The sequence below is a fragment of the Mchenga conophoros genome, linkage group LG10 (assembly GCF_057382185.1).
Source record: "Mchenga conophoros isolate Kocher_MC1m ecotype Shallow Benthic linkage group LG10, M_conophoros_male_GT1.1, whole genome shotgun sequence".
Taxonomy (NCBI): Eukaryota; Metazoa; Chordata; class Actinopteri; order Cichliformes; family Cichlidae; genus Mchenga; species Mchenga conophoros.
Genome location: NC_140535.1, coordinates 29704205 through 29731047, shown reverse-complemented (window position 1 = coordinate 29731047; position 26843 = coordinate 29704205). Strand labels below are relative to the sequence as shown.

The following is a 26843-nucleotide window of genomic DNA, read 5'->3' as shown; positions in this document are numbered from 1 at the left end:
CAGGAAGAAACCTCCGGCAGAACCAGACTGGGGGAGAAGCAGCAATCTACTGTAACCGGTTGGGGGAGGAGGCAGGACAAAAGACATGATGTGGAAGACAGGCAGAGATTAATAAAAGCTAATGATTAAATGTAAACTGTTGTATAAACACATGCAGAGTGAAAATTGAAAAAAGTTTTTTGCTAGTTTTTAATCTTCTTTAAAGCACATCTCGCGCCAAATTTCACTTTAATTTATCCAGAAAGGACATTATATGAGTTTTCTTACCTAATTTAAATAAACAAGTTTATTTATTCCAGTTGCCCTTCCTGACTCATCCAGGGATCTTTTACATGTTAATATGGCTCAACAGTTCCTACAGTGTAACACCTCAGTAAATCAAAACAGATTCGCTCCATAAAATCATGTTGGCTTATCATCCGCATTATCAGTTAGTTAGCACACAGTACCTCAAATCCGAAGCCAGAGGCAGATGTTTTGGGTGTAACTGTTACTTTGATGATTGAAATAACTAATTATTAATTAACGCTATTCAGTGAAGCAGTTTATTTGGATGCATAAAGCTGTTTCCTTGGCTAATTTTTGGTGTCACTTCAGTTATATTTATGAGGTGACCCTGATTAGCATTATTCTGGTATAATTGCATTTTTCCGAGGAATTTGTTGCTTCTTTTTCATAAAATGATAATGCCAGAAACAGATATCATTGCTAGATGATAGTATTTGTTTCTTCTGTTTTTAACCCATGTGATTTTCTCAGGTCTTCCTGCATTGTGATTGGATATCAAAATGATAACTCCAGAGCTTGAAATTGCAGATTTATAGGCAAAAAGATCCAGATAGGATTTTATACAGCCCAGTGAAAAACTAAGTACAGGCTTACTGCTTCCATAGCAATTAAAAGTGTAAGTAGCAAATGCTCTTAATGAAAGTCTCTTGATGAACTGATCATCAGCAAATATGACCGGATCTATAAAAGCAGACATTTTGCCACTTTGCTGGTATGAAGCATTCAGATGCCAAAATCTTCCCAAGAGTGGTGATTCCATCAAATTCAGCCCAAGGTCAGACTGTGCAATGCTCAATAAAAGAAAGGAGGGGAAAAAGAGCTACATCTCAGACTCTGCAGACCTCAGTTAGCATATCAAATGTTCAAGTTCATGAAAGCACAATTAGAGCCAAGACTGAACAAGTGTGGCTAGTTTGGAAGGGATATCAGGAGAAAGTTTCTTTTCTCTAAAAAGACAACGGCAGCAAAGGTTTTCAAAGTTGCATCTGACAAACCACGAGAAGTCCAGAACAATGGACACGTGAGACCAAAATGGAGATATTTAATCACAGTACACAGGACAACACCTCATACCATCACATGTTGGTAGAGGGCTGATGTCTTGATTTTGTTTTGCAGTCACAGGACTGGGGCACCTTGCACTGCAACATGAACTCCTCTAGTATTCTAGATTCAAATGTAAGACCATCTATCAGAAATAGAGTCATCAAGAAAATAATGACTTTAAGTTATTGCAGTTAAAAGTCGTTCTACAACCTGCTGAGTCATGGGATGTGTTTAGTTTTTATGGGACTGCAGTCTGCAGAGGGTCCTGTAAAAACTTCAAGCGAAAACCTGCAAATTTTTTTTGTTATTGCCAGTAGGGGGCGACTTCTCCAGTGACAGAAAGAAGTGCGATTGCATAGAAATCTATGAGAAAGTGACATTACTGTTAGCATAATAACGACATTAAACCATTTCCTCATGATTTTATGTTCCCAAACACCAGTTTCAGGTCTTGTTGAATAAAACAATATGTTCATTTTGTAAATAATCAGAGTTGGAAAGATTTACTATGCAGGGTATAATTTCAGCTGGAGACAAAAAGCTTCTGTTTCACATGTTTCTGCTGTTTACGTATGTTTTCTCGGTCAGAGCTACCCCTGGTTTCAGTGGCTTCTTAATTAATACAGCAGGATCTTAATTTTGTAAATTATGGCCCTGTGTAGATTAAAATACACAGTAATAAAAGGTGTAAGTCATTGAGTTTACACGTGCAGTGCTTTTGGTTTCTTGGTGAGTTACACCCTTTGTTTGTGATGCACAGTTTTCCAAAAACTAAAAAGGCAATCATTGAAATACTCGAGTCAGGACTCGAATAACCTGACATCTCGTCTTTTATGCCCGAGACAGATTATCTTTAAATCTTCAGTAAGGCCAGAGGATTTTCTTTCTCTAAACCAAGAAAGAGTGTCTAACCTCAGATTGCAAACATTATGTAGACTTTTCTTCATCTGGCCTGGTTAAAGACCTCTGACTTACCAACATTTCTTAAGGAATTCAATTTGTTCTGGTGTCTGTCTGGTTGTGAGCACACAGCTGCAAAAAAAATAAATAACGAAGTTCCTGGCAGCATTCGCAGTGAGGATGAAGATGAGAAGAAGCCGATAGCTGCGGTGACTGTTAGTGAGTTTATCCCACTCTGTGATTGTTTGTGTGTGTTACTTGGGGCAGCTTGTCAAAGAGTAACAGGGGGATGGAGTGCAGCAGACTCTCTGCAGAGAGCCATAATGTCACCGTGAGCAGTGGGCTAATGAATAGGATTCACCCCCGGCCGGAGGCAAAGTTAATGAACTCCTGCTACTCGGGATAATTAATGCCAGACTGCTTCCCGGCTGGACAAAACGCTCTCCTTTTCCCCTTTCTATCCCCCCTCACTCACCCACCCACCCACTCTGCGTCTTCCTGCCTATTCCTCATTCACTCAATTACTTTTCTGCCCTGCCAGAGGTGAGTTTTAGGGAAATGTATTGCTCATGAGAGAGAGAGGCGAGTGCTTTTCTTTTTTTCTTTTTTTTGTAGACCCAAATAATCAGAAGCAGAGGCAGAGTCTTCAGGTCAAAGACAGATTAGGGGAAATTGGGAGGTTTATACTGTGGGGAATGTGCTCTCCTCCTTTTCTATATCTAGAAAATAATGAGCAGAGTAAAACTGCTGCCTCGCTCTAACAGCCAGGCTGTTACCGCGTGCTGCTTGGCCCTGCAGAAAGTCAGCACGCTCTCGGAGGCGACCTTACGCAGATTGTTTTTAAAAACATCTGACCAGCAAATATTGCAGAACATTTTGCCTGTCTAGCTAAATCAGTATTTAATTGGCCTCATACCTTTTCCTGGTGTGCGTCCCCCAGCACTACCCAAAACGGGCAGAGCAGCGGGGTCGCCTCGGGCTACAAAGACTGTAATTTACAAACCACGGCATCTGTCCCTGCTGGGTTTTATTTCCTTTCAATACAGTCTGCTTCATCCTGAAGAGCTTTTATTCGATGTTAAGTTGTTCTTTTATAGACACATTTTCCATCATTGACCACATACAGCAGGGGTGGGGAACTCCAGGCCTCAAGGGCCCGTGCCCTGCAAGTTTGAGGCATCACCCTGGGTCAACACACCTCACTCAAATGATTTGTTCATTACCAGATGTGTTGAGGACACATCTAAAATCTGCAGGACACCGGCCCTTGAGGCCTGGAGTCATCCTACCCCTGAACGCAGGATAACATCTCTGATCGCCCCTTCTCGTCTCGCAGTACACCTCGGCGCTGACATACGATGGTGTGATGGTGATGGCCGAGGCCTTCAGGAACCTGCGCAGGCAAAAGGTGGACATTTCAAGACGGGGGAACGCCGGCGACTGCCTCGCTAACCCTGCCGCCCCGTGGAACCAGGGCATCGATATGGAGCGCACTCTAAAACAGGTGAGACGCAGCATAAGTGGAGGTAATCGGCAAAGGTTTTTCACTACTTCCTCTTTGTTCAAACCTTTAATGGAGAGCCCGGGTGGCTGTGAGCCTCTGCTCGAATGTCTGTTATTGAAAAGGAGACGCTCTCTGATCTTCACGATTGTTGCCTCAACATGCAGTTGCACTTTTAGATACAGCGGAGCCCCTTAGAGCACAAAGAAGTATATTAAGAAAAGCTTCACTCTCTGAAAAGCGTATTTCCCAAAATATTGAACTATTCTTTAAACGCCCTCAAACCAGTTGAAAGTGTGTTTCAGCTGATGCTCAGAAGACAGAGCTGGCTGGCTTGGTTAAATCAACAATAAGCTCAAAGGAGTAGTGAACATCTGCTTATTAAATAAAATCTCCCAGACTCTTCAAATCATGCAGCATGCAGTGTCATCCCTTGATACAGCCTGCTGCACTTTTCTTCCAACAGTTTTGTGTACTAAAACAATATTTGCTTATGTGGAACTATATCATGTCCTGGTGTGTACATGTCTTCGTCCCCCTCTGTGTGCAGGTCCGGCTGCAGGGACTAACAGGTAATGTCCAGTTTGACCACTATGGCCGCAGGGTCAACTACACTATGGACGTGTTTGAACTGAAGAATAATGGACCCAGACGGGTAAAGCATCACACCACACTGCTTTCATTTGTGCTGTGGATAAATATTTGGCTAACGGTGATGATCACACATTTGACTTATGAAATCCAGTTTGTTTGCAGACCTACAACAAGCTACACGACTATGAAATCATCATACACCCCATGTGGTCCCAATATAAACTCAAACTTCAATCCATTTTGTGCTGCTAATACAGGTCCTAGACCTAGTTGCTGCAATCTAAGCAGCTCCAGCTCTTCTGATGGGACGTTCCCAATCCAGCTGAGAGACACAATCTCTCCACTGTGTTCTAGCTCTGTCTCTGGGTTGGAAATGCCTGAAAATCCTCATCTATGAGGCTCCTAAGAAGCACCCTCGAACCACCTCAGCTGGCGCCTTTCCATGTGGAGGAGTAACAGCTCCACTCTGAGCACCTCCCAGATGACCAAGCTTCTCATACTGTCTCTAAGGCCTGATTTAGACTTCTGTGGGGACCTTTGTAGAAGATATGATGTAACCTACATAAGTTGCCGACACTGAGGCCAGCATTTATGCTTCTTCTGGTGCATTACATGTTAGTTACCCTGTGTTTGTGTCCATGCGTTTTATAGCCAGCGCCGTCCAACAGAAACTTTTTTGGCTCTTTCTTGTGATGAGGTTTTTTTTCAGGGTCAAACACTTTAGTCCTTCACATTTTTCCACTTCTTTTGACATTCCCTAATGTCATTTCCAATAGTTTCATCAGTCGCCATCCAGGTATTTGCTGTCATCTGAGTCCTTATATTGATGCTATGATTGTCTTTTCTTTTATTGAGATGATGGTTATAATTAAAACATCAAAGCAACAAAGTAGCGAGAAATTGCACAGAAATTACAATGTCTTGTTGCGTTTCTAGGGAGGTTACGCTGTAGGGTTTCATTGAGGTTTCCCACTGAAGTATAATTCCCTAGTACAGATGAGCCCAGCCACCCTTTGGAAGGAAGCTCATTTCCACCCCTTTTTTCCATGATCTCATTTTGCTACCCACAGCTTGTGGCCATGAATCTATGGGAGCATAGATCACCCGGTAAACCGAAAGCCTCGCTCACACAAACTTGTTTTGAATAATTCAGGGAAGGAAGGCACACAACATTAACTTTTGCTCCATTTTCCTTCCTTGAGTGCTGTCAGCTACATGCCTCTTTTCTATTGGTCACGCTGGCAGTCTTCACAGCACAGAGCTGTCAAAGTTCAACAAATGTCACTCCTGCAGTGTCTGAAAGATCTCCCGAGCAGCATCCTGTGCTTTGGCTATTGTGTGGACACAGCACAGGATGGGGGAGCAGCTATGGCTCACCTTTTTAAGCTGGCGACCCAAATAGCAAAGGCTAAAGTCCCCTCCAGACTCCCACTTTGCTGTAATAAATAACAGCAGAAAGCCAAAAACAGAAATAAATAATTTGCAGCCACGTCCTGTGTGAAAGCAACTTTATTTGAAATTTGAAATTATATATTTGAATTTAATGCAAATTAAATACAGGTATGCATATTTAGCATTTACAATTAGTAGCAAAATAAAGACAGTACTGTAGTTCATATCACTGGTTATCATGAAAAAAAAATAGTCCCGTTTGATTTATTGATTAGTATTTTTAAAGTTGTCACATATGTATCTATACGATATACATTTCCTTTTTAGTAATCTGACAGTGTTATCCCAGTGACACGTGATCTGTTGCTACCTTCTGAGGAGACGTAAAAATCAGTCTTTTCATCCAACGCTGCAGGATTCACCAAATTAGTGGTTGGAAAATGTTTATGATCCCATGAGGGAACCCTGCCTGACAGCCCAGCGTGTGTAATCAGCTGCTTAACCACAATGTGGTCAGGATTTTATAAAGGCAGGGGATTCTTTTAGATTAAAACTGCACTGTGACGTTAAGAATTTGTTTTAAGGTTAGACAGTTTACTCTGCCATGCGTGTTATTTATCTGGCTCTCTGAATGATGTGCCTGACAGCATGTCATAACAGGTCTTGTATGTAGCTCAACAGGTTACAGATTTTGCAGGTTTCCAGCGAGCAACTTTATTCCTAAACACGATGTCGTATAATTTTCAAAGACCCGTGCTCTGGTGGGCGTGCATGCTTGAATATAACTAAATCGGAAACCTTCTTCATTCATCCATAAATCATTGTAGATTCGTGCAGACTGCCTTCATGTGAAGTATCTGGGCGAGTGGGATGATACGACATGTAGTGTGCTGCTCTCTATAATCATAAGTAAATTGTGGTGGCGGGGAAGCTGCAGCATCTTTTGCTTGCTGGTTTGAGAGGATGGATGGATGTCTGTAGATGAAATTCAAGGGAAATGGGGGGAAAGAGAGAGAGAGGGCACTTGTGAGAGTGATGCCAAAAGGATGAAATGAAATAGAAAGCAATCAAGGTGGAGGGGAGGGGGAGGAGAGGCAGAGAGGAGTCCCCATCAATCAAAAGCTGCTTTGGCCTGTCTTCCTTCGCCGTGGCAAGGGTCCCGTCAGGACACGGTCTATATATGTGTGTGTGTGCATGTGTGGGTCACAGCCTCTCTCCTACATTTTCCGTGGCCCTCAATCATCCTGATGCCTCAGCACACTGGAGGGATCAGCCAATCACAGCTTATTCCCAGCACCTACACTATGACTCACTTGTAGCTGCTCATAAGGGTCGACTTCAGGGCGTGGACAAAATTTGTCCAAAATTTGTCCCTGCCCCAATAAAAACATAAAAGCACCAGAAGAATTCATGTCTACAGGGAACCAACCATGCCTCTGACAGGGGAGGGTCCTTTTTCATCAGCAGCAGGTCATTTTTACTCCCACCTGCAAATATGATTATGAATTGTGAGTCCATACCACCATCAGTAGCTTAGATCAGATTAAAATAAAAATCATGACTAAACATAGCTATGTGAGACATGTCTCAAAGTACAGAAATGCCACTCTCATCTAGAGAACAAAAGAGCGAACCATGTGTCTATTTCTGTGCTGAATTAGCAGTTATTGTAATTTTTTTAAAAGTCGAGAATGACTACTTCAGAGCAATCGACGGCTATCTACATGTTGAATTATTACCTGGTGCCTGCTGTTTGTGGTTTCCTTTAAGTAATAAAGGCCTTTTTTTTACCATAAATTGAAATAAATATGTGCACAAAGATCAGGATTGCAGCAAATTAAATGCCTTCGCCCCGCTGAAAATGCTCCACTGAAAGAATTTTATGATATTACAGCCACAGCAAACCTATCTGTCAATTTTGCTCAGTCAGTTTGCCTCTGAAGGACTTCTGGATGAAGGATGAAGACAGTAAAGTCAGCTGAGCATGATATTACACCACATTGATCTTGAAACTGGCATCTTGTGTGAAGTATATTAATCTAAGGCCAAATGGTACTGCTTACTGTCTTTAACTGGCTTTCCTCAGCGTGATATGATGATACTTTATGTATTTGTGACGTATAGTTGGACTAAATAACTAAAACCTGGAAGTTAATTGAAAAAAAGTTTAATGTGCTTTTTTTTAAACAGCACCTCCTGTCAGGAGAAGATGTCATTAGCAATTAGTAATAGACATTGTACCAAGTTTCACAGCTGTGCCTGGGGAAAAATACTTAAAAATACTGTTGTACTCTTGTATTAATAGCTCAAATAGTTGCAGCCTTACTCTTGCCAACTTTAGTATAAAGGTACCCGGTCCTGGGAATCTCAACCCAAGGTATTCTTAAAAGTGTTTTCCAAGCTCTGGATTCATCAGCTTTCATCATCTTGAGCCTCTTGCCTCGTGTGCACAGAGACATATGTAGGTCACTTACACCGTATGTGAAACATGAGCCGTCACAGTCTGCACAACAGCAAGAGATACATTTCAAAGCATCAACAGAAAGTAAAGGAATCACGGAGTTGCGATTTTGTCACTTTTAACTTTATCCTTGTATTTTTGTATTTAATGGTGCCTTTTCATCCTCTATTTTATAAAAAACTGAAGTGTTAAAACATTTATAAAAGTCAACATTTATAAAAATCATTCATTAAGTTAATATTACTCTACATTTTTCTCTCTATAGAGCCCATGCACATTATGAATTACTCCAAAAAATAATAATGATTTTTCCTTTATATGTCACACAGTGTATGTTGCTTCTTGTTTTATATCACAATATGTGTGTACTACGTTTGACTGTTATATTAGCCCAATGATACATGCCGTTCTTTAAGCCACACCTCCCTAAAAGCACACTTTATTCTGATTGGTTGCCCTTTGCTGGGCTTCCCCAAGTAGTGCTTGTAAACCACACCTCCTGATCTCAGCTTTGGCTCATGTCTGAAACCATATAAGGGAAACCATACACATGCCAGGAAACATGCAAAGCGAGCTGTTAGAGTTTTTGGCTCATCTGGATTATTTTTACTTAAATCCTGATCCCATTGTTTGAAACATCCAACAGTATCCAACAATTTAACAGTATAAAAGTGATAATTAATAAATGGGAAATAATATAATATGATCACTATCAGGGTGCCTACAGTATGATAGAAAAGTGTCCACTATTTGAACAAATTACTTGTAACGCCAACACTGAGCTGCATAAATTAAGCTTCACGCTGCAGTAAAAACAAAGCTTTCCTCTCCAGTTACATCCACTTGCATCAAGTAAAATAGCTCCCACGGTATTAGGGATTGCATCATCATAATACATAATACATACACCCACCCGACCATGTGGATTATATAGCATATTATTATGAATCTACGCACGCTTCGGAGCTTGATCTCATGTTTTTGTTTTCACTACAGATTGGCTACTGGAACGACGCAGACAAACTGGTGCTGATCCAGGACTCTCCGCTGCTTCCAAATGACACTTCTGGCATGGAAAATCGAACCGTTGTAGTCACTACAATCATGGTAAGAGACCAGCATGTCCTCAACCAACGCGCACACTCATGCATGCAGTAATATTCAAAGTAATTTGTAATGCCAGGAAGTGTTATTAACAAGTGCCTCTGCAGATTACACTGATTCATATGCAGAGCCAGGAGTGTCAGATTTAGTGGATACACATCATACATCACAAATCTCCGACACTGATACGAAAAACATGACGGTCGGCTGCACTTTTTGCTTGCAAAGTGTTTCTGGTTTGTTTTTCTGATGTACTTTTTTTGTTACATGTTTTAATATATTAAAGGGCATCTTTAGTGGTAAAATTTTAAGCAGCAGCCAGATGAAATTGGCAAGGGCACATATTCAAGTTCAGTGCTCACAATTTGGCACTTTTATAACCCTAAAAACCTTTAAATTCTGCGCTACAAGTGACCAGATTTCAGAGATAAGTCTGCTTAGTTACATAATTTTCTATTTTTAAAAAAAACTCTTAAGGAAAGGGGATTTATTTTTATTACTTCAACAAAAATTTCAATAAAACATAACACAGCTGCAGGACTAACTGCCGTCACTTAGATTTTCCTTTATTGCACCAATAAACATCATAAACAGCTGCCGTTATTGAGGGTTTTTTATTTTTATTGCATTTTATAAAGCAGTGCCATACATCTACAAAAGCATTTCACACACACTGAATTGCCTTTGCATGGCATGCGAATCTCAAGCTGTAGCAGCGACTCTGCGGTGGCTGAATAGAGTAAAGCAGCCAGATGTAAATGTAGCATCTGAGGGGAGGAAGGAAGGAAGGTAAGGAAGTGGGAATGGAGAGTCACAGCTCAGCAAAATCCTCCCTCTTTTCAGCCCCTGATGAGGAACCCCATTTTAAGAAACTGATCCCCAGTTGGACGCAAGCAGGATATGAAAGCCCTTAATGGCAGAGTGATGGACACAGCAGCCTGAGCCAAAATGAAGCCCTAAAGACACTGGGCGAGAGGAGAGACACAGCAGCTGTGTTAATGGATACCCTGTTTCAGAAATCTGAACAAGAAATGGAGCCGCTCAGAGCCATAATGGAGTCCCTCGAGAGGATAATAAAATGCAAATGGAGGGGGAAAAGACAGTCCTCTTTTCTTTTCTGTTTTTTACGGACGCCCTCATGGATGGACACCCATTGAGGCCTAAATGGATCCCCCCACTCCTACCATCACAGCATCTGATTTCTAGCATAAACAAGCTCCAACTACACCTGCTAATGTGTGTGTGTGGTAGTGTCACGCATTGTCATGCTTGGTGTGTCTGTGTGGCCAATCACAGCTCGAGAATCACCCCAGTTTGCGATTGTAGTGTTTTGCAAAGATCTCCAGAGCCTGAAGCGTAAAGTAAGGAAGTGGCAGTGTATAAATATACATGTTGTCTAAACCTGTCACCTTCTCCTACTACCTGCTCTACCGTACAGTACATTACACACTCCGAGGGCTTCCTGTAAGCCTTAAAACAGCTTAGAAAGACTAATGCTCTCATAATCATCCCAGTTCATATCCATCATGCTTTTGTGCAGCATGATAATATAGTTACATTGTGACGGCTGCCTTTCATTCCCGCTTTTAATGTTTGTTCTGCGTGTTTGTGAGAGTAATGTTGGCTTAGCATAAACTTAATGAAGCGTCCAAGTTTTATATTACATCCATCTGTGTCTTAATGCGTTTTAAGAACCCTTTGCAAAGTAGCAGTTTAACATGTCGTGGAATATGCTTGCTGATTATCAGGCCTACACTAGCTGCTCCCTGGCCTAAGCCTGAAATAAGTTTTATGATCTCACTTATATTTAAAGGCGGATAGCTCCTCTACCCCAGAAACCTGGAGACTGGGGCATGGCAAAAGGGGGGGCATGGGGTGGCACCAGTCCCCTCATGGAAAAAAATATGAAAAATTTAGGGAGGGACAAGAGGGTTTGGTGTAGTCTTCCTTAATGCATCATTGTAAATAAAACTATTCAATTTTCAATAAATTAACTTGCATTCAAAGCTCTTGTGCTAATTCTAGATGTGAAACAATGAAATTTAACTTTTTATCTTAAAATCAAGAATGTGTGAGACATTGTTTGACCCATCGGCAGAATAAAAAATCTTTAAGATCCTACCCAGACTGGATTCTGTTCCTTAAATGGTTGAATCATGTTCTTTCATGTGGTGGCCACATGTTACAGGGCAGCCATCTTTCTCACAAAGTCATTGTTGGTTTGGTCTGGAAACAGCCATGCCACCACATTTAAATAAAATAAAATCCCAGAAACCGTTTAATGGCTCTTCTCTTATCTTAAACCTTTAAGAGTTGTCTGTATTTAAACAACACAAAAAATGACAAGCACACACTAAACCAAACCACAGTTGGAGAATCCATGATATTGATTGGTTTTTACCTTTTTTTTTGCCGCTTGTTTTGTCTTCTTAATTTTTTTCTGTGCACAGTTTAGCTGTGTGTTGTGTTCCTTCTTGTTTGTCAGATTTGACGGCTGCTTTTGGCCCAAAGCTGAGGGCTTAACTCTGCCCTTGCTTTCACATAATTCAAGCGGGTCCACCAGGTGCCCCCATTCTTCAGACCTGAACCTATCCTGAGGCCATATTTCTGTTGTTTCTTCTCCACAAAGTTATATGATTTTATAAGAAAGGCTTTCTCATAAATAAAAATGACATGACAGTCAACAAGTGCAAAAAATACTTCACCTTCACTTGCCAGTAATCCACATATTTAATGCCAGATACTCGCTGCAGTCCACTTGTGGTGCTGTAGCATCTTAAAAAGAGAAAACAACTTTCAGATTTTTTTAGTACATCAAAGCTGAGCTCCCAGATTAGCATGGCTACAGTCTAATCTGTTATAATCCAGACCGTGCCCTTTAAAGTATAGAAGCTGTGGAGAGTTTTTATGTCTTGTCACAACACAAGGTCATACTGTTTTCAAAGTGGTGTTTAGTTCTCTTTGTCGTGAGCCTAAAGCTTTAAGAGATAGCTAAAAACCCTGTGAAGTCTTTGGCTTCAGCTGCCCAGAGTTTGATGCATATTCAGAAAAGCTCCCGTGGACAAGGACGACGTTTGATTGTGATTATATGGGCAGTAAAAAGGCTGTGAGATTTGATGTTGTGTGCCTTGGCTTAAAACTCCCTCATTACACATCTTGGCACAGTATCAACCTGCCAAAGGGCAGGAACTACATAGAAGTCCTGCAACAGCGGTGAAATGTTTCGGAAATGGTTTTGCTGTTAGGCTTCACTGTGGTGCTTAAAATCCCTGTTGATAACGCACCTACAACCCGGTCTCATTCAAATTTCGGGGTGTCAACCCCAAATTTAGCAAATTAATTTCCAGACTGGATTACTCCAACTTTGTATATGCTGGACTGAGTAAAAGACTGCAGTAGGTTCAAAATGCTGCTGCAGAAACATCATCATCATTCAGTGTATAGCTTCATTTGGTTTGTTTCAGGTTATGAGTCAGATCTTTTTTATCGTCACATGTCATAATCTTAGGTGAATTAATCAGTAACATTTAGTAATACCAAATTCCTGAATGGCTCTTACAGTTGCAGCTCTAAAACTCTGGAATCACCTTCGTCTTTAAATTATTTCTGCCTTTAAATCCTCCCTTATTCTGATTATTTATTGTTCTGTTAACTGATGCATTAATTGCTGTCATGTACTTTGGTCTGTTCTTTTTAAAAGAATTGAGTACTTCTGAGCATTAAAAGAATTTCTAGTGGACCAAATAAGACTGGAAATAATGCTAATAAATGTTCAATTAAATGAATTTCATAGGTCTCTAACATCAGAGTTTCTCTGAGTATTTTGGTCTGAAATTTAATTCAATTCTGTTGTCATTTGAACATCTTCAAGCTCTTTATGCTGATTTTTTTCCAGGCATTGAGGGAACCTTCGGCCAGTCACCTGTGGACAATTGTGGGGGGCAGCCAGAGTATTTAGAAAGCAGATATCTGGGCTCAACAATTCAAATCAACAGATAGTGGACAAGAGAGGTAAAGAAGAAGGCAGGCAGGATGGAGCCGGTGGAGATGAGTGTCAGGGGTGATTTGTGATGGAAGGATAGCAGCAAAAGTGAAACGGATGGTAGTGAGTATGGTTTGGAGATGGTGGCACTGACAAAAAGACTGGAGGTCGAGCTGAAGATGCTCACATTTTCATTGGCAGTGACCAAAATGCACAAGATTAGAAATGAGCAGCTCAGGCTGACCAGTTTGGAGACAAAGTTAGAGAAGCAAGGCTGATTTGGACATGTGCACAGGAGGGAGAGTGGGTACATTAGACAAAGATGTTGACAGTGGAGAAAATTTCTGACAGGCATACTTTAAGCTGCAGGTTCTTCATTGTCAACATTTATGCTGATGAAAATTACCCAGAAATGGATCAGAGCATGTAGCCTTATACAACAATTAGGGGAAATGAATTCTGCCTGTATTCAAATTACAACATTCATCAAGCTGAAGCAAACAATTTGCAAACAATTTTATCAGTTAAAAAGTTTTTTTCTAGATCTGACTAAAGTAAACTAGATGAAAATAAATGAGAGGTTGAGGATAAGAATGCAAAAATGTTCTTGAGTGAGTCACTCTGTGTGATTGTGGGAATGAAGGGCACGTTTCTTAAACCTTATAAATAGTAAATTTGTGATTTATAGACGAATGTTGTCTTTTCAACCACGTTTTACATTTCTAATTATATTTTTGCTTTACTGTTGGGAATCGCAAACTTTGGCTTAGAGTGGCTGAAGCTTTCAGATCCAAAACCCTTGACTGTAGCACCCAAACGCCTCTGCTGTGAACAAAAGCAAAATGGAGATTCACAGTATATTCTCTGTGTGCGCTTCAAATGTGCTCCTCTTTTCAGTGTCGTACACTCAGTCAAATAAAGTGTGATTAGAGCGTCTAATGGCTGCTGATGACTAAACCCCGACATGAGTCACTCATGGAGAAGTAATAATGTGTGTGAGAGCGTCACACAGTTTGGTTTTTGCGGTCAGGTTTTTGGACAATGGGCCATCATTCTGTTATTGCTCATAATCAAACAGAATGTGCAGCAGATTGTTTGTCCTGCGTAACGTACAAAACACTCACACACAAAGCCAAATGGCCAGATTTTACTAATGTAGACTGTGTGTGTGTGTGGGTGTACGTATGGATTTGTGACATGCAGTTGGCCCTGTGGTATGTGTGTGTGTGAGAGTGTGTGTGTGTTCTAATGGCATGTGTAATTAGTCTCATTAGGCAGTGAGTGAAGCCGTGCGGTTGTGATTATTGACCAGCCTGTCAGCCATGCTGGCCTTTACTGTGAAGACCTCTGAAGTACTGCTCTGTTCTTGTGCCAGAAACACTGACTCCCTCTGCTCCTCTGGCTGCCAGCACTGTCATACACCCCGCTATCATAAATCATATGGATTAGAGCCGATTTCCCTCTGATATAAATCCAAAAACACTGGCAGAGATCAACTCGCAGATTAAGTCATCATCAATAAAACACTTGCGATTCATTAAAAGTGTGACATGAGTTCCATTTAAGAGCCAGCACAAGAATTCCTGATTCCTGTAGGTCATCAAGACTACCAAGGTCCTCAAAGAGGACATTTAAAGTAGAGATGTCCATCCGGACCACAACAGGGATGTTTTCCAACAACACCAGAAACCCTGGGATGGAGGTGGGTTGCAAAGTGGCTTGCAGAAGCACCATGCAGGCCGAATAAGCTTAAAGACTAAACTTTATGTGAGCTATCAGCTGCTGGGGTTGGCTGTTGAGGTAATTTGATTGCTAGCTGACCGGCCAGACCAAACGCTAAGCTCAGTTAAACTTTTTTGACAATGTTGTTAAAACTGGTAATAAAATGATTATCAGTGTTAATCTTTGTGTAGTTCTTGGGGTTTTTGTCATTTGCTAAATACTGTTCTACCTCTCAGACAGTACAAAAGACAGACCTGCAGGTCTAAATAGATAGAGGAGTTAGCTGACAACTTTCAAAACACTAGGATGGTGGTGGCGAAAGCACTCATCCTCGGGATTTCACAAACTGTCTGTGGTACAGTACTATAGTGTTATCACAGCAAATATTCAGTCTCCTGTCGCGTGGTAAAGGAAAAAGCATGAAAGCCTGTTTGAATGAACTGTTACTCTGTCGATTAGTTGTACCCTGAGCTAGTAAAACCTGTATATAATGCATAAATCTGACATTATTCAGATGTCCTTTGGACTCCATGTCCTGACAAGCTGGAAGTTGCAAAATAAAATAAAAAACAGGAATTTACCATAATAAAAAAAATCTAATTAAAACTGCAACAAGAGCTATTTCTTACTAGCTGTACTGGCACCCACTGTACTGCTGCACAGAGATGAATGTGGGGAAAAGGTGTTTTCAAGAGCATTCAAAGTGTGTTCTCTCTTTTTACCTGAATTCCTGCCTAATTCCTGTCTAATAATTCTCTCTATACATGCACGAACCGAGTCCCTGGATACTGAAGGATATCAGGATATCTAGATTACTTTGTGATGAAGAGGACATAAATGTGACTTTTAACTATGTTTTTATTAGCTTTGCAGCTTTTCCTCCTGACAAAGACCTCTCCCATGGACATTCATACATTAAGTAATTAAGTAATAAGAATCCACAGCAACGTTTTTAGCTCAGTGAGCTACCTTTCTTTTCCTACATTAGGACACCTGAGGGATTAAATGAGCAGTTAAACTCATTTACACTGGCAGGAAGTGGCGCTTTCACTGATCTGAACCACAATGAAAGTGACAGTTTGACTAACTTTAGCTTGCTTCTTTGCTAATGATGTCAATATCAAAATACTTTCCAAAGCTACAGTTTGTTTTTTTACCTTTAAATGAAGACTGTTAGGGCTTGTGTTTGAACTTCGGGGAGCTGGTTATTTGTCGATATTAGTGATTATTGAGCTCCATTTTTTTCAGCTGGCATCAGCTAGTGTAGCTTTCGGGTAGTAGCAGAAGGTATTTATTTAAGTCCTTCATACACAAATTGATCTCCAGGCTGTAAAACTACAGTTTTGCTTCATTTTGTGCTTATCAATTTTGCATTTAATGCAGTTATTATGAGGTCTGTCACACACAGCAAACCCAGGGTAGGATGCTGATTATTTTCTGAGGCAGTCAGCATAATGTGAGGCTAGTGTTATGTGTAATCTTTTTCTTTGACATGTTACATAAATAATGCACAAACATAAAGACGGACAAGGGAATTTGATATGCAGATACAGAGTATGATTGATGCTTTATAGTTGTGGGAAAATGTTAATAATTAGTTATTGATAATTTGTTAAAAGACTTGGCAAATGATTCATGTTAATATTATTAATGAGTTATGGAACCTTGTAACCCACTACAAGCGTCCTTCACTGTATTTTAGTACATCGTGCCATCATTATGTTGTACAGTAACATCTTTGCTGTGCCGTAGGCTCAGCCGGGCATTTGCATTCTCTCCCTGCCATCGAGTCTTTGGTTTACCTTGCTTTGGCCGGCGGCAATGTCAAGCAAACACATCTCAAGAATAAATTGCTCCCATTCTCAATATGCAATATGCTGCCATCCATGACAAAAGTAATTTGTTTGGAAATATGAGTTCAGAAAGCATGCACGGCTGACATTTAGATCACTTTCCGAGGAACAAGAAATCTAATGATATACAACCTTCCTCTGGTCACAGTGTAGACTGATGTAGCCACCCCGATTATTTAAGTGGTGGCATTAAGTTATTCAGTCTGACTGCATCTAATTTCTCTGCTCCTTTCTGTTCCATGTCTGTACCCCTCCTCTACCTTTTTTTTGCTTAGTCATGTTTTCTGTCTCTGTGACATGCATCTATACAAATGCTTTGCCTGCCTAAATGATGGTGTGTGCCACATATTAAGAACAGATAGTCTATGAATATCATAGCTACTGTGACGGCTTTTTGAACTGAGACATCTCAAGGTGCATCTGACTGTGAAACTGAGGGACACCGAATGTTTAATTTATGAAAATAACATCACGTTGTATTCACCAGGACTTAAGACTAGAGACTAAGACCATAAACCCACCAAGAAAGCGATTACTGAAGTCGTAGGCCAAGGGAACCGAGGAATTTTTCTCCAATAGATTTCTATACAACTGTAACTCTTTTTACAGCCAGACTAGTCGCCCCCTGCTGACCACTGAAAAGAATGCAGGCTTAAGGCACTAGGCAAAGCAAGGAGTGCAGTGACTATAGCTGTTTTTACAAATTCTCTGTAATTCTTTAGACTCAGACTTTTTAGCTATAGCATGTCAGTGCTGTCTGTGTGAACACAAGTTATGGTCTTTCTCCTCCCACCTCCTTCGCACTGATTTTCTGGTGATTTCACGTGACTAAAAAGTCAAAAGCATCCAGTTCGACGTCACCCACGTGTCAGTGAGCTGTCCTTTAGTTTAAGGAGATTCTGTTTAGATGCCGTAGTTTATAAAAGTAGAAAGTTGTTCAGACCTGATCTTTCTCTCCTGTAGCTGACGTATGAAAACTGCTCACAAAAATAGAGAAATTATATAAATCTTTGTTCCATTTATAGATTATTATCTTTAATTGTGATGTAATATTTCTTTTTTTACATTGTAATGAAAGTCATTGATGTTGTGTTGTGAAAGCCGATCAGGATTCTATCACATGGATTATTAAAAAAAATGTACATGGCTTTCAGGTCTAAAAAGGGCCTTAAACCTGCATTCCTTTTGATGGCCACCAGGGGGTTGCAAAAAGATTTCCAGTCATATAGAAGTCTATGGGAAAATGTTTCTGTGCCGTGATCTCTGTAAATATTTTCCTGCTCATCTTGAATAAAAACATTGAGTCCTTTTTGTGAATTTAAGTCATTCCAGCTGTTAAAAAGGATGACTATACTCTTTGTTTCTCCCAGTTTCAAAGATGGTGAGGCTTCTTACCTGGACTTCCCATTAATGTGTGATTTTTACTGTGACAACGTAAATCTTATATGCTGTGTATGCTCTGCTCAAATCACAAACAACTAAAAAAGACAGTTAAACTTTCTTACGACTGCAGAGGTTCATGGTTGTTGTTATCTCATCATCTGATTGATTAATAGTCATAACATGAGCTTGTAGTCTTAAACTAACCTTGCTCATTGTTGAAGAACTGAATGTTAAACTTTAAACAGGAAATACGCAGCTTTTCCTGTTTTTAAAACTTGAAGCAGAAATGCTGTGAGCACCAGGGATAATGCACTAATTTAGCCTCGTTTCACCTTCTGTGCCTCGGGAAGTAGCTCAGGTCGTTGACTAATCACAGGGTTGGCGGTTTGATCCCCGACGCTTCCTAACCGCATGCTGAAGTGTCCTTGAGTAAGGCACTGAACCCCAAATTGCTCCCAGTAGTCAGAGAAGCACCTCCCATGGCAGCTGAGTGTGTTGGTGAGTGGGTCCATGAGATCGATTCAGGTTAAAGTGCTACATAAATGCAGCTATTTACCGTTTCTCATTACAGCTCAAGAATGCTGATCGCTCGGTTAGGTCTGAAAATGTGCTTTAGTCTAAATAAATAACTGCATGTATACATTTAAAACAAATTTAATGGTTTCAGTGTTTAAGACTGAAGAAAATTTAGTTTATGTACTAAGAGTCCTTTTTATTTAAAGGGTTTCTTTTCTGTAAACAAATACTTAGTAAGCTGCTTCCAGACTTTGGTGCGCCACCCCAGAAAATTCAAATACATTGTGTTGTTTGAGCATTTTAGAAATTTACAACCTTCATGAGGTCAAAAATATTCAAGATGAAAGCTTACACTGTGTGTATTCTCCCTCTTTCCACATAATCTGAGCTCTAAGTGCAGTGCCCAAAATTGACCAACAGGTGTCGCTTTTTTGCCTGAAAGACACGACTCATTCAGGTCTTCTCGTTCTTCTTGCCCCAGGCAACAATTACAAACAGTGACGGGGTTATGAGATTTCGCTGCTTTGTTTGTTTGTTAGCAGGCTTATTTTGGATTGCTTTGCATGAACACTTTACCAGCAGTGGAGCTTGGCCCAAGATTTGGACTTGATCTAGTAGAACAGATTCTTTACCATTGCAAGAGAAAGCAAAAAGTAAAACATTTCACAGTCCATCTTGTGTATAATAAGTGTATTAAGCTGAAATTGAGAAAATTAGGAGAGATCATGAGAGTAATCCGGATTCAGATCCTTCTGGATCCAGGATTCAATTCATGCATGGTGTGGAGGAAATTATCCACGTTTGTGGAAGTATCTAGTCGTAGGCTCCTCTTGTTTGTTTGTTTCATTTGTCGTCAGGCCTGAAAATCAGATTCTTCTGTCAATACTTATAAGAATGCATTGTTAACATTCAGCAGTCTGTCTCTGCCATTTCAGTGTTTCTAGGATTTGTTACTACCTCCAAAATTTAATCAGTAAGAATTGTGCGTTTTATCATCTGCATGCCCTATATGCAAACCAAACAGGCACCTCATCAAGCCGTTGCTCCACAAGTACCTTAATCCATCATGGTATTGATGAGCTACAGTTCAGTGCTCTCTATTTGTGTGTCACTGCACAAACCCTCATGTCTGCGTGTCTGTCTGTCTGATGGTTTGGTTCACTGGTTATGGTCCCTTGTGTAGGAGGGACCCTACGTGATGCTTAAGAAGAACTGGGAGATGTATGAGGGCAACGACCAGTACGAGGGTTACTGCGTGGATCTGGCTTCAGAGATCGCCAAACACATCGGCATCAAGTACAAGATCTCCATCGTCCCCGACGGAAAGTACGGCGCCAGGGACCCAGAGACGAAGATCTGGAACGGCATGGTCGGGGAGCTGGTGTACGGGGTAAGAACTTTTGTTTTCAATCTTTTTTGACGGAAATTATCTTTGTTTTTTTTTTAAGTTTTTTTATGACTCATTTCACTGAAGCTTCAATTTTATGCTGTCAATAGAAGTCAAGATGGTATTTACAGAGAATATGGTGCCTCCTCCAGATCTTTTTGTACTAACAATACATTTGTACAAAAGCTTGGTTTCTGAGAGAGAGAAAAAGACTCTGATCTTGAAAGCTGAAAACTGAAATTATTGATCAAAATCTACATCATTAAACCTCAAACCAAAAGTCGATGAAAGAAAAGATACATAAAACAAACTAAAGCTGCTGTTGTAAATCTTTGATGAGTATGACATGAAAAAAGTCTATATTTTAAAGGCTGAATGATAAAAAAAAAATTATATTGATAAATTAAACGAATTAAATTTTGTAAGCTCATATTAGTATTACTAGTATGTATTAAGTTCATATTATGCAGTAACTGCCAGGGCTGGAGCTCCTTGAGGCTGCATTCAACACCGTCAATACATGCAGACTCCTATATTAAAATGGCTAATATTAGTACATTAAAAAGCATTTTTTTAATTTGATTTTTTTTAAAAATCTCTAGAGCTACAACTAAGCAAATAGAAATTTTTTTCTTTTAACTTACCCAATTAATAATGGGTGTGTCAGCTTCTACTTACTGTTAGCTGTTTGCTAGGTATCGCCTTACGCTACAGTCACAGTAGGGAAAACTGTAGTTGGAGACCACGGAAACCAAAACAGCTGTGCCACATGAATTTGCGATCTTGTTGCCTTTGAAATGGTCGCTCTGAGGATGGAAACCAGGTCTGTGACCACAGCAGTCAAAGGCCATTATTATCATTGCTATATTTACATGTTAGTGCTAATTAGCAGCTACCTGCTTCTGTACAGTCTATGGAAGCAACTTGCTAACCCAGCTTGCTAACATTAGCACCATATTGGACCATTTTACCTTCTCCACCAAATATTGAATCTTCTGGCTCCAAAAATTTTAATATTGAAATGACCAAATCCCAAACATAAAGCTTTAAAATAGTAGTACACAATCCAGAAAGTGCTTTTATATTAAGTCCCTTTTTAACTGCCTGGCCATTTTACACGGGCTCTTTAAATTACTCTAGTTCCATTACCGTTTGTTCTAGAAACAAGAGAAGACAATTTTACAGACGAACGTATAAAATAAGTCCAGGCAGCCTGTATGATACTTGTGTGATAAAGGGTTAACATCAAACGGCATCAACAAAGGGTAAATTAACAGCAGATTAGCAAACACGGAACAGAGAGATTATATGTAAAAGCTTATTTTCTGCCCAGCTAAGATAAATAACAGACCTGTCTATCGTAGGGTTAAATAGATTCCTTAAATCATAAAACGCTCTATATGTCTTTTTCATGCAGAATTTTGCCTTTGCAGAAGCTTTTCCTACAGGAGCGGTTTTTCTTGACCTGCAGAGAGCTCCGTCTGAAGCACTGTTTCTGTTTGTTGTGGCCATAATTAAGCCCATATGAAATGAAATCGCGAACAGTCTCTGGTGTTGTTAATGCTAGCAGGATGAGGGGAATTAGGAGAGCATTACAGCAGAGCTTTTGGAGGAGAAACACAGGTGTGGAGCTTGTTAAAGAATCTCTGAGGACATTTGATTTGAGAACGAGGTGTCTTTCTGCTGCTCACCTTGATGTGGGATCAAAAAAGATGCAAGGATGTGCATGAGGAGTGATAGAGCAATTTCAGGGCCTGCTTGTGGTTTTTTACTTGAATGTTTTTAAGGCGAAAAACACATTTCACTAGGAGGAAACATATAGAAACCAATAACAAGTGAAGATAAAAAGGACATAAGTACAGCTGAGGTCTCACTCATGCTTTTCTATTCAATAAATGTGTGATATTGTACTTTCTGTCTGACACTATGATTATTTTCCCTTCATCTGCTGAGAAAGAGCTATAAAATTCATTTTTCCCAGAACAAAAAAAGATCCTTTTGATACTTTCACGAGCAGCAAAAGCATTTTGTTTAAAATGTACAGTCAAAAGCCAAATCTTTTTTTTTTTTTGTGATGAGTTAAGTGGCATTTTCACAAAGTGGCATTTTTCTCGCCTGCGCCTCTTTGGTGCTGCAGTGACTCACTGTGAAGTCGACTGCGGCGAGCCTAAGCAGAGGCACAGTTCGGGATGTGTCAGGACTGATCAAGCAGTACAGTGCACTTTTGGTGTAAAGACTAACCAGGTTGGTCAAAAGTGCAGGAACAAAAAGTGCAGCTCTGTTCTCTGCTATTTTCATCTCTTTAACTAACTGAGAGCAGAAACGCAGCCTGCCCAGTAGAATTGCTTTGATGGGAAGACATGCTGAGCGACATTACTTTAATGTAAATCCCTTAACAGGAAGATTTAAGTGCCGACGTGCTGCTTTGGCCAAGTACAGCTGGCATCACACAATTTTGAGCCATTTGGACCCTTTTAATCCCACAACAGAAATTGTGTTCGTGTACTACGTCAGTGGAAACATAACCAGAAGTAAAAGCTGCATTTTTAGCATCGCAGTATGACTTTAAGGTCAAAGTTGTTGCAGTGAGACTGCAACAAAGAATTTCAGCCAATGTGATGTCATTCATCCATATGTTTGCATTTTGAGGCTTTGACTGAAGAATTTGAAGCATCTTGTATTTTTTTTTGAACCAGCTGTCATAAGTGAGGAGCAAAGCTGGCTGAGAATCGAGCACACTGAGGACTTGTCATTCACAAAGCAATCTGGAAACCTATCGCTGGTCTGGTGGCCAACATTTCAGGGCTTCTGTTGTAGCTAGGACATCTGGAATAGTGGATAACAGATATCCAGGCCAAGACTTCCTCTTTTGTCCACCAGCCATTGTTAACTATCCATCCATTCATTTACTTAACCGCTTATCCAGTTCGGGGTTGCAAAGGAGGCTGGAGCTTCTCCCACGTGGCTTGAGAGGTGATGATACACCATGGAGAGGTTGCCAGTCCTTTGGGCCAACACAGAGAGACAGACAACAACACACACTCACAACCAAACTTGTGGCCAGTTTAGAGTAACCAATTCATCTAACAAGTACAGAGATACATGTGTGAGAAAGCCAGAGTAGGTAAAGAGAACCCATCCAAGCAAAGGCTTAATGTGCAAACTCCCCACAGAAAGCCCCCTACGAACCAGGAGGTTTAAATCAGGAAGCTTATACCTTGTGGCACAGTGATGTGGCTTCTCCCTGTGCCTGTGTGGGCTCACTCCAGATACTCTGGCTTTCTCCCACAGTCCAAAGACATGCATGTTAGGCTAGCTGGTGATTCTAAACTAGCTACGGATTGCGATTGGTTGTTTCTGTCCTACCCCATCCCTCACCCTGTGACAGCCGGGATTGTGTCCAGCACACCTGCAACCCTGAAAAGGATAAGTGGGAGAAAACTGGATGGACGGATCCTAAATAACCAACTTGTCAGCAAACATTGTGTTCCTTCTTTTCACTCCGATGAATCTTTTGTCTTTAACTTTTTTGTTCCTGGTTGTTATACCTGTGAGCAGAAGGCAGTTCCTTGTCCCCCTGAAGCGGCTGACCTTAAGACCTTAATGCCTCATTGTTACTCGTTTATGCCTTAAGGACTTTACACACTGGACGTATAAAATTCATGCAAATATTTTTTGCATTCAGTAAATTCTTTAGACTCACCGATTCTTAATGCAACCATTCACACTAATTGCGTAATTTCGCTGAATGAATTTGTGGCTTTTATTTTTTTCAGATCAAGTTGGGTTTTTCAGATATTTCCCATGAGAATAAATGGGTCAATGCATTTGGCACCAACTGCGCTCGTAGCTCAAAACACACACCAGTACTGATATGGAAATGGTAAAATACTATTTTACCTCAGATACACAACAAGATGCTGCTTCTGATCAGTTGACTCTGTGAAATGATTTCTTTCGTTCCCATCTCTGCCGACAAGAGCTGCAACTTAATCAAAAACCCTAAAATATAACTGGTTTTATTTTTTGTTTTACTCTTAACTAGAAGCATAATCCACCAAATGAACATGGTGATGTATTCAGTAGCCTTTGAGCCAACAAGTTCACAGAATTCATTAGTAAAGTTTTTAGTGAAGTCATAAATTAAGCTGGAAGTGAGACTATTTTCTAATAGATTTCTAAACAAACTGGGTTTTTTTGTAGCTATCATGTGTGTTTGCAAAGCTGGCAGCTTATTCTACTGTTATCATGTGACTTCTGAGGACATGCCAAGTGTCAGCACTTCTTCCCTCTAAGGCATTGGTTAGAGGCCATTCATTTCTCCCCCTGCTCTGAACAGAAAAGATCCGTTCTACCACAAAAGCTCCTGCCTCCTTTTAACCCTGCCTTGTATTTTAGTGCACACTAAATGCCCTGAGGCTGTCATCTTAGTGCATTTTGCTGAGGATGAAAGAACTTAAATCTCTTTCATTTTCTTTCCGCCCTCCCTCTTTTCTCCTTTCCTACCTCCTTAAGTGCGCGATGGTCATAATAAAACTTTAAATTCTTGCTGATATTAAGCCCTTTGCTTCCCTGCTGGGCAGACAAGGTCACAAGTGTTGCTAAGTCACTAACTGTAATCTGGTTTGTGGATTTTCAGCAAGTCGGTATGCACTTTTTCCACAGCTGCAGACCTCCGAGGTGGCCGTTTCCCCTTTTTTTTGCCTTGCTGTGCTGTAAGCATATTTCTCTGACATATTATTTTATCCTCCCTACTCATTCCCCTGGAGTTTGAGCTAAGCCTTTGAGCATTAGAGAGGATTTCAGAATTTCCTTTTCAATTTCTTTCCCTTCTCTCTCTGTCTTAACTTGATCACTCCGAGATGTGTTCGGCTGCCATCTTCAACTTGATCGCTCAGAGATTTGTTCAGCCAAGGGAGAAATTCATTACGTGAACAATGTCATGAATAAGAATGACACCATCTGAGTAGGAAGAAGAAACTGTTTTTTGTTGTCTGAGGGTTGGCTAGCTATTGCCCTTTGGGATGCATCTGTGACTAAGTGGTGTTTGATTGTTGCATGGCCGGGCTCAGAAAGATGATCCATCTTTTGCATTTGCTTATCTGTCATCATTTGGGTTCAGGGAGGCTAATCAAATTCCGCTTTATCTCGCCTCCTACAGAAAGCGGAAATCGCTGTGGCCCCTTTGACCATCACGTTGGTCCGGGAGGAGGTGATTGATTTCTCCAAGCCCTTCATGTCGCTGGGCATTTCCATCATGATCAAAAAGCCCCAAAAATCGAAACCAGGGGTGTTCTCCTTCCTGGACCCGTTGGCCTACGAGATCTGGATGTGCATCGTGTTTGCCTATATCGGCGTGAGCGTGGTGCTCTTCCTGGTCAGCCGCTTCAGCCCGTACGAATGGCACACCGAGGAGCCCGAAGAGGGCACCGACGGTCCGCCAAGCGACCAGCCCCCCAATGAGTTTGGCATCTTCAACTCCCTCTGGTTCTCCCTGGGCGCCTTCATGCAGCAGGGCTGTGACATCTCCCCCAGGTAAGACAGCATCTCGTCAATTTTTACAAGTATTTTGTTTGCTCCAAACTCTACAGTACATTATTTTTTTTTTACTCAGGATACAGGCACATTACACGACCTCTAGGCCAATTATAATCACAATGTGCCTTCACGTCAGATTGGATTGGGTCTGTGTGAGCGTGGATGATCGTACTGTACAGATGACTCTGTGTGAGCGTAGCGTACTTAAATCCCTCGCCTGTCAATCCAGTTAGGACCGTCATCATTAATTCAAACATGTTTGATTGACACAAATGAAAACCGAACGAGTCTCGACACCCTGCCGTGACGAGCAGTAGTCTGTGACAGACGAAGGGGGGGGAAAGAACACATTAATATGTTGTTCGGGCCTCGTGTTTTTAATCACGTTTAACACATCGCTGCCGCTGAAGAACAGCAGTCAGTCTTTTTCAAATGTAGCTCATTTTAAAAGTGTGGGCGTGTGTATTAAACAGGATGGAACATGATTTGGAAATGATAGTTGGCATGAGCGTGATTTTTTCTTTTTTTTTTAAATAAAATCTTTATTTACTTCTATACTATGTAAATATTTATGTCATGGATATGAAAACCTCATCATTTAGTACTTTTAAAAAACAAGTCCAGACAGTTTGTCAGCACAAATGATTAAATAATGTTGTTTTGTGTTACTAAGGAACATAAAAATGATCTTAAGGAAATAGTTCAACCTTTTGGGAAGAATTTATTTTTGCCTCCTTTTCTTGATACACACTCACTGCCCATTTTATTAGGCACATCCTGGATCCCAGTTTGCCTTCAGCTTTAAGTCTTCGTAGCACAGATTCAGCAAGGTGCCGGAAACATTCCCCAAATATTTTGGTCCATGTTGACGTAGTAGCATCACAAAGTTACTGCAGATTTTTGAGCTCTACAACACATGATGAGAATCCCAAAGGTGCCTTAGTGAATTGAGATCTGTTGACTGTGGAGGCCGTTTGAGTACAATGAGTTCACTGACACTGGCACATTATTTGGCTGGAAACAGCCATCAGAAGAATGGTACACTGTGGTCATAAAGCAGTAGGCATGGTCAACAACAATACTCAGGTAGGCTGTGGTGTTTAAACAATGCTCAGTTGGTACTGACGGCCCCGAAGTGTGCCAAGAATATATTGGCCACACCATTACACCACCAG

The 26843-nt window shown here is 40.7% G+C and overlaps 1 protein-coding gene across 4 annotated transcripts in view; it reads left to right on the top strand.

Annotated features, from left to right (window-relative positions):
• LOC146566188 (glutamate receptor 4) overlaps window positions 1-26843 on the top strand; it is a 163502-nt gene that overhangs the window by 105776 nt on the left and 30883 nt on the right. For all 4 annotated transcript variants that reach the window (XR_014894185.1, XM_085289751.1, XM_085289750.1 and 1 more), the window contains exons 7-11: window positions 3572-3739; window positions 4287-4391; window positions 9180-9290; window positions 19927-20133; window positions 25292-25665. Coding sequence is in view for 3 of the 4 variants with exons in the window: in XM_085289751.1 (XP_085145877.1) it covers window positions 3572-3739; window positions 4287-4391; window positions 9180-9290; window positions 19927-20133; window positions 25292-25665 (965 nt within the window). In the remaining variant the exon portion in view is untranslated. The remainder of the gene's footprint in view (window positions 1-3571; window positions 3740-4286; window positions 4392-9179; window positions 9291-19926; window positions 20134-25291; window positions 25666-26843) is intronic.